The 7,957-nt window shown below is 42.5% G+C and overlaps 1 protein-coding gene across 2 annotated transcripts; it reads right to left on the bottom strand.

Moving 5' to 3' along the window:
* Positions 1 to 3,265: 3,265 nt before the first annotated feature.
* Positions 3,266 to 7,483, bottom strand: ppp1r3b (protein phosphatase 1, regulatory subunit 3B). 2 transcript variants are annotated; one of them, XM_005458292.4, is made up of 2 exons: positions 7,173 to 7,483; positions 3,266 to 4,215 (listed from the first exon to the last, which is right to left on the bottom strand). In XM_005458292.4, exons 1-2 carry the CDS (start codon positions 7,193 to 7,195, stop codon positions 3,348 to 3,350), a joined length of 891 nt encoding a protein of 296 aa, XP_005458349.1. In that variant the 5' UTR covers positions 7,196 to 7,483; the 3' UTR covers positions 3,266 to 3,347. The 2 variants fall into 2 exon arrangements, with proteins under 2 accessions (XP_005458349.1, XP_019216977.1); XM_019361432.2 differs by lacking the exon at positions 7,173 to 7,483 and adding an exon at positions 4,807 to 7,145.
* Between the last annotated feature and the right edge of the window lie 474 nt (positions 7,484 to 7,957).

The following is a 7,957-nucleotide window of genomic DNA, read 5'->3' as shown; positions in this document are numbered from 1 at the left end:
ATGCTGATTTTGAGTCTTATTGGATCAAACATGAAGTTGTACATTTTGGTCCCATTAGAGACACAAAGGCTCAGAAAGCACGTTACAGTTTTTACATCTGCTGATTTAACTGACTTTATGACTGAAGGAAGGTTTGTTCTTCGTCTCTTAATGTGTGAATGTTTGTCTTACAGAGAGCTGACTGAAGTGCAAACATGCCTAAAACAACACCAGTTATTCTGAACCAGTAACATAACACCTGTTTGCTCCACAGTTTTGAGTCCCAGGTGAAACGAATGAATCTTATCCTACCTGTGGTGTAAACCTTACACTTATGCTTTATACTATAGCCTCTTGGTTTTTAGTTTTAAGCAATGGAAACGACTGCAGGTGGTTTTAGTGAAGGACTAGAAGATGGTTGTGGGCTGTGTTGAAAAAAGATGGGTGACCCCTTATTGAGAGCTTTGTTGTTCCCCTCAGAGGACTCTCATGATAAAGTTTGCATGTTTGTGGCAGATGCTGGCTATGATCCCAGGTCAGTATGATTACATAAGTGAACCTGCAGAACAAACACAGCAGGGCCAGTTGAAGGACGCAACAGGGCCACAATAATGAGAGGATGGTACAAGCAGACGGGTTAAAGTTTGTCCGCATGCTAATCACATGTCATCCAAAAATCAGCTGGTTACTGAAACTGTTTTCTTTTCCCTGTCTGCATCCACCAAACACCTGACTGCTTCATTAAAACTTATTTTGTGGTAAAGTTACCAACATAAGAGCCAGGTGGTCTTTGGCTACGTCCACACTAGCCCGGATAGATTTGAAAACAGCGTTTTCATCTGAAAAAGCTCCGCGTCCACACTAGCGGTTTCAGTCGTTTTCACAGAGTTGTGCGTCCACATTGAAACGGATGAAAGCGAGTGAGAATTAAAGAATCTGAAGAAAAGCTATCTGGAGCATGTACAAACTGATATTCATCTTTTTTAAGGCTGTAAAAATTGAGAGCAATCAAAACAACCGCTGTATAATGCACTCCGCTATCGTTGTTTATTTGGTCACATGACTGCATCACGTCTAAAATACGTCATCGTTTTAGAAAGTCTGCGTTTTCGTGTCCACACTGCGACGGGACAGCTGCGTTTTGAAATGTATGCGTTTTCCCTTGAGGAAAGCGCCGTCTCAGTGTGGACGGGAGGACAAAACGGAGAGAAAACGATGTGCTTTCAAACGAAAATGCATTAGTGTGGACGTAGCCTTTGAAGACGTGCTGGGAGGTGAGACTGGCCTTCACAGATGTTTTAACCTTTCATCACGAATGTGTGAATGGCTGTTTACGCCTCTGTGAGAGCTTCACCTGAAAGTTCGCGTCAGAAGCATCTCTTTCAGAGATTTCATTGTGTACGTCATGAAAATGATGCAATTGTGACTTCCATGCAGAGAAGCTTCTGTGTCCCATGTTTAATAAATGTTGAAGAAAAAAAAAACTGAGCCGAGTGTAAAACTGACTCTTTAGCACGTAAAGCAGGGGTGTCAAACTCCAGGCCTCGAGGGCCAGCGTCCTGCAGGTTTTAGATATCACCCTGGGTCAACACACCTGAATCAAATGATTCATTACCAGGCCTCTGGAGAACTTCAAGAGATGTTGAGGTTATTTAGCCATTTAAATCAACTGTGTTGGATCAAGGACACACCTAAAACCTGCAGGACACCAGCCCTCGAGGCCTGGAGTTTGACACCTGTGATGTAAAGATACATAGAGATGCGTCCTTGATCCAACACAGCTGATTTAAATGGCTAAATTACATCCTCAACATGTCTTGAAGTTCTCCAGAGGCCTGGTAATGAATCATTTGATTTAGGTGTGTTGACCCAGGGTGATATCTACAACCTGCAGGACATTGGTCCTTGAGGCCTGGAGTTCCCCACCCGTGACGTTGAACCTCCTGTTATGTGATGATGCTGAACACTGTTCTATAGGTCAAAGGCCGACACGCATTTAGTTTTTTTTTAAATATAAAATCCAGGTGAGACTTTGTTCACTGATTCTTTGTTCAGATCTGAGTGAATGCGTTTAGCCGCAGGTCATCAGCTCTTTGGAAGTGTGTGCGTGTGAGAGAAAATAAACCAGACTCCAGCTAAAAAACATCCACATTTTATTGGTCTGTCACTCATGGGTAAGACAGCAGGCTGTTGCCACAGAAAACATTTCACCATCACATCACAGCAACTTTAAACATTCAACTTTATTCACCGGTTTTCCTTAAAACCCTCGTACACACACACACACACAGTTCACATCTGACACACGATTTCCTCCAACACTGAGCGGCACGTACAAAAATACATTTAAAAACAGGAAATCGATGCACACACACACACACACCCCCCCTAAATGAACACGTAGATTAAACAGAGTTTGAGAACTAATCCATGAACATCACTCATCACAGCACAGGTGGTAAAAATCACATTTTCCAGGTCACTTTTCTAAAAAAAAAAAAAAAAAATAAAATTATTTTTTCCTTACCAGCTGCTCTGAGCAGACGCTAAATTAATCAGTGACTGATGTCAGAAGCACTTTCCTACAAACTGATGTGCAAGTCTTTGCATTACTGTGGAAAAAAGCAGAAACATTAAAGCTGCAGACATCCACCCCCACAGTCAGACCACCCACCGTCTGTCAGCTTCTAAAAGCAGCTCGTTTCTGTCACCCAGACAAAAACCTGTCATTAAGCCTTTTAATTCAGTGAGAAATAAAACTGATGATGATTATCTGCAGGCAGGTCATCCTTTCACAAATCATTCTTTTAAATCATCCAACCTGCCAGAAGGAGCAGCTGAGACCCCGCCCACCTGACCTCAAACATGCTCCCTCACATCACTTGATATTAGCCCCACCCCCAGGAAATCTGAGTCATCCTAAAGTTACATTAAAGATAAGCAGCTGCTAGTTTTCATCTTTAAACTTGTTTCAGCTGCTTCAGTTTGTTTCCTTTTCCTATTTTTTATTTATTTATTTATTTATTTATTTTTTTAAATTGATTAGTGAAGCAGACAACTTCATGATGAAGATTAGGTTTTCTTCAGTCGTCTTACAAACACAAAGTTTCTCTGGCAGTTTCTGAACCGTTTCTATTTTTGAAGCATTCCTGAAGTTCATGTTTTAAAGCCAAGAATCACTTCAAACCACAAAGCCCCCCCCACCCTTCCTCACCCCTCCCCACCCCTTCCTCACCCCTCCCCTCCTGTAGCATCGATGTGAGTCTAATGTGATCCAGCATTGGCATTAATGGAGGCATGTTTGTAAAAGTGAGTCTGCATGTATGTGCAGCATAGCAGTGTGTGCTTTAAAAACAGAGCAAGCGCGCTCAGTAGTACGGGCCGATGTTCTCGTATCCGGCATAGCCCGGCCAATCAGGGAAGATCCCGTGCGAACATGTGGGGCTGCCGTATCGGTCGAAGTGAACCCCAAAGTCACAGGAAGGGCTGCTGCAGGCCTGCTGATGGCCCCTCCTCATCGAGGACCACGTGATGCTGTAGTTGTTGCCTTGGTTACTGTCCCAGTGCTCGCAGCCATCCACCTGGTAGCAGACGGCAAACTCGATACGCTCGTGCGGCTTCAGCTCACCGGACAGAGACACTTCGAAGGAGAAGGTGTCGTGGTGCAGGCTGGGATAGGAGTCCTTCATGTACACACAGTCCACATCCGTGTGGCTTTTCCACGAGTCAAAGGTCACACGCACCTTCACTGACTTCTCAAAAGACACGTTCCTGACTTTGACGGTTCCCGCGAACGCCTTCTCTTTCAGCAGGCAGTGCTCGAGGCAGACGAGGTTCTCCTCCAGGCGCTGACGGAACAGCAGGTAGTCTGAGGCGGGCTGAGCGAAGCCCAGCACCAGCCGGTCCTCCTCGGCTTTGAGCGACAGAGCTGAGCTCAGCATCTCCTGGATGTTCATGGGAATGTCGATGGAGTCGCTGAACGCACAGAACACCTTCACTCGGGTCAGAGCCAGGCCTTTGTGGTCGGCAAACGTTACCCGCTTTTTAGTTTTGGTCCCGTTTTCGCTCGTGGATCTGTCATCCTGGAGCTCGGACTGATCGAGGAGGTGCGAGTGCTGGAACCTCAGAGCAGGTTTACAAGTTTTCGGAGTCTTCCTGTAGGAAAACTCCTCTTTGGAGAGGTACAGGGGCATGTCGATCGGCATGGTGGGCTCTGAAGGAAGCACGCACAAAACACTGAAACACAGGAAAGACCGCTGCTGTTAAAATACATCGTTAAAATAATCTTGCTCCATTTTAATATTTATCATTAAACTGAAAGCTGACTGGACAAAAACTGTCTGCTCTTTGTAACACCAAGACGTTTGTCACAGAGCAACAGGATCAGACACTGCAGATAAACCTGGATTCTTCTATGACAATAAAACACAGTGGTTTAATTTCTGCTGTTTGGTCCACATTTGAAAGTCCCACTTTATTACAGGTGACAAATATCCAAATCAAGTCATATGGACAAACTGAAAAATGGTTTTGGCTGTGAAAAAAAAAAAAAAAAAAAAAAAAAACCAAACAAAAAAAAAACCCACACACATCATTTATAGTAAATGATGTGATTAAGTCACAGTACAAAGTTCTCAGCACAACAAGAATCTCATCAAAGTCTGTAATATATTCAAAAAGTACATTTTATAAGTTTATGCTTAAACTTTTTTATGATCTTTTTTTGATAACAAAAGTGAGCAAAGAAAATCAATGAGTACACATCTTTTATATGCAGATTGAACAGTGTGTGTCATGGTGAGACCAGAGGTTTCACCCACATTTTACCTGTAATTGTATGGTAATGCATGTCATGCATCTTTGTGGAACAGAGGACCCACGTTGCTGTAAGAGGTTAGATTTCTGTTAAAAAGCTCCAAAGCTCCTTCAGTGGTTTAAGTCCTGCAGCAACTGTGTCAGTGTATTCTGTCCCTGAGTCTTTAATGTGAGTTTCCTATGTGTTGGTTCATCGCTGTATTATTGTAGTGTATGGAATTTCCAACTTGACCACACTTTACTGCAAGTTGATTTTTTAAAACTTTAAAAAAAATTATAATATTTAAGATGCAGTAAAAAACAGCAGGTCTAAGCTCCTGAGTTTGACGTGATGATGCTGTAAAGATTCAAACTCAAAAGTCATGCTTACTGATTTATTTATTTATTTTTTTTAAAAAGGTGAAATTGTCTAAATCTCAGACTAAACACAAAATAGGTGTAAACTACAGATAACAGCAACACAACCATCCTCATATCTGTTCATGAATTATGTCCATATGAGGGGGGGCAGAGTCTCTGCAGCCTCTGATATCACATCCAGTAAATTTTCTTTCTTACAACATCTGAAGCAGAGCAAACAGTGACCACAGCAGTGAAAACTGTAAATATCCACCATATCTTATCTGCACAAACAGTTAATCAGGTCAGTGAAGACAAAGGTGGAGCTCGTCTGCCTGAGGCCCTGCAGTAAATCTGACCCTCGTTAATCCACGTCAGGACAACAACACTGGGATTCTGATCCTTCTCACACAGACAGACACCTCAGTCAGGAGCTGTGACCTAAACCATCTCGTTGTTAAAGTCTTTAAAAACACACGGGAAGCAACCTTTGACCAAGTGACTGACTTAAGTCTGGGGTCGGATACAGTCAGTCATCCAGGTGGTGACCTGTACACAGGTGTCTGTACTGACAACCTTCATTAATCGGAAAACAAAGCTGCAGAAGTCTGAGCAGACTTCAGATGATGAAATATGGAATCACAGCATGATATATTTTCAAAATACAGAAATGCAAAAGCAGCATTAGAATCTTTTCAAGTAGCACAGCACATCTGTTTAAGGTAAAAGAAGAAAAAACTGAGGATCTACAAACCAGCATCAGTGAAACACAAACGTCAGTCACCAGGAGAGAGACTCCAGCTTCCTCCAATCTGCTTACCTCTAAATCTGACTGCAGCACAGAAGCACTTTAATTATGAGTGTCCTTTAAACCGCCGAGCATGATGGTTAAACAGCAACATCAGTTAGCCATGAGAATAACCCGCTGATGTGAACAAATGTAACACTAGTGTTTGTCACCGACTGTTAGAAAACCATCACACTGTGAATGTGATGCATATTAACAGACTACTGAGGAATTTCTAATATTCTGACACCCTAGTCTATGTACACTAGAGGACAAAATAAGAAACAATGAGTGATAATATTTAATATCAACTTCAATTAAGAGTTTGTGATAAACATAGCCGAATTGCCAAAAATACTTGAAAAATATTTTAAATTTCTAAAAATAACACTTAACAATCTCTTCCTGTTGTATTTAACTCGTTGAGTCTGGACAGATGTACCGAATAAAACGCCAATTTAAAACCTGCACTAACACAGTTGCGTTCACGGTGCTTCCTCTCATCAGATGAAACGGACTTCAGTGAAAACACCTGAGCAGCAGGAGCTTCACACCACAGACTGCATACACGTTTACCTGCCAGCCTACTCTTCAGGTCAACACCAGCAGCACACTCAGTGTGACGCTTCCCCTTCAGGTGTAGCGGAAGTTTCATCACACTTCCGTGTCTTGCACGATAAATGGTGCCACAGGTCACCCCCCCTCCAAGTCACCACGTTGCGGTCACCTTCTGCCATGTCCGTGGGTTTCATTCATTCATTCATTTACAAAAAGCGTGAAAACTTCTGTAAAACCACAGCTATCTGCGGCCCACGCTACGTCTCACACACACCTGAGTACATATCGACGTTTGATGAGAGAAGCAGCAGCTTAATGCAAACAGGAAGAAATTAAAGGAATAAAGTAAGAACCGAATTGTCTGAGATCTGTTCTGTTCTCAAGAGTTAAAGAAGATGAATAAACTGCAGTCTGGAGTCTTTAAACACCGAAAACCATTAATATTGATACTTTAAACTAAGAGTTTGGTTCAGAGCAGCATACACTGTTAACCTTAAGTCATAAAAAAAGAACTGCAGACACAAACTCGCTGTATCTGAACTTTTACTTCACAGTGTAACTGCATGTTGGCTCCAGAGCCTCTTAAAGGCTTCATTTATGACGTCATCAGAACCTAACCGGGCCGCTAAGGCTACGGACTCGAGTATTCACACCAGAACTTCAGAACCACCAGCATTCAGCGCCATGGTCTTACCTGGAGCTGCTGCCGAGAACCATTTGCGGTCTGTCCGGTTCCGCTATGCCGTCACCGCGCTGTGCCCTGGTCCTCGGTCTGGTCCTGGTTCCGGGTCTCTGTCCTATATCGCTGAGGACTCCGCAGCAGCCCTCTGCTCGCGCGCTCCTCTCGACTCACATTAAAGCCGGTGAGCTGCTTTTCTTCTTCTCTTGCCTTCAAACGGGCACGCCGGTTTCACGTGGACACGCGTCCGCAGCCAATCAGAGAGCGCGCTTACGGAGTGGTCGGCGGCGTGGCGCCCTGCTGTCAGAGCCGTCTCTCCGTCTGAAGATTGACAGAAAGCCGTAATCTGAGTTTTTTATCGTGGTTCGTAGAGCCCAGCTTAGCGCCTCGTGCTGTTTTAGTAAATTAAATGTAGATTAAATCAAACATCATCCGCTCATTACCTGGAAACATGAATATTAACCCTGTAAAAGTAAAACTTCACAAAAAGTACCTTTTTTTTAAAAAAGAGTTTTTGAAACGCCTGGAATAAATAAATAAATTTTAAAAAAGTATTAACTTGAATATATGATTTATAATGCATATCATATTTTCTACATCCGACATTGTTTTTCATTTTATTTTTTAAAAATTCGATACTTATTTATTTATTGTTTTTCTTATCATTTTAACAGTTTTCTCTGTAGGCCTGTGAAATAGTTCTACTGAAAACTTTAGTTTAAACTCAAAGTTTTCAATATGTGCATGTTTGTTTTTTCAGATTTTCTTTGGTGTGAAATTTAAAAATGAGTAATGAAATT

The sequence above is a fragment of the Oreochromis niloticus genome, linkage group LG7 (assembly GCF_001858045.2).
Source record: "Oreochromis niloticus isolate F11D_XX linkage group LG7, O_niloticus_UMD_NMBU, whole genome shotgun sequence".
NCBI classification, from domain to species: Eukaryota; Metazoa; Chordata; class Actinopteri; order Cichliformes; family Cichlidae; genus Oreochromis; species Oreochromis niloticus.
This window is presented reverse-complemented; position numbering and strand designations above follow the sequence as displayed.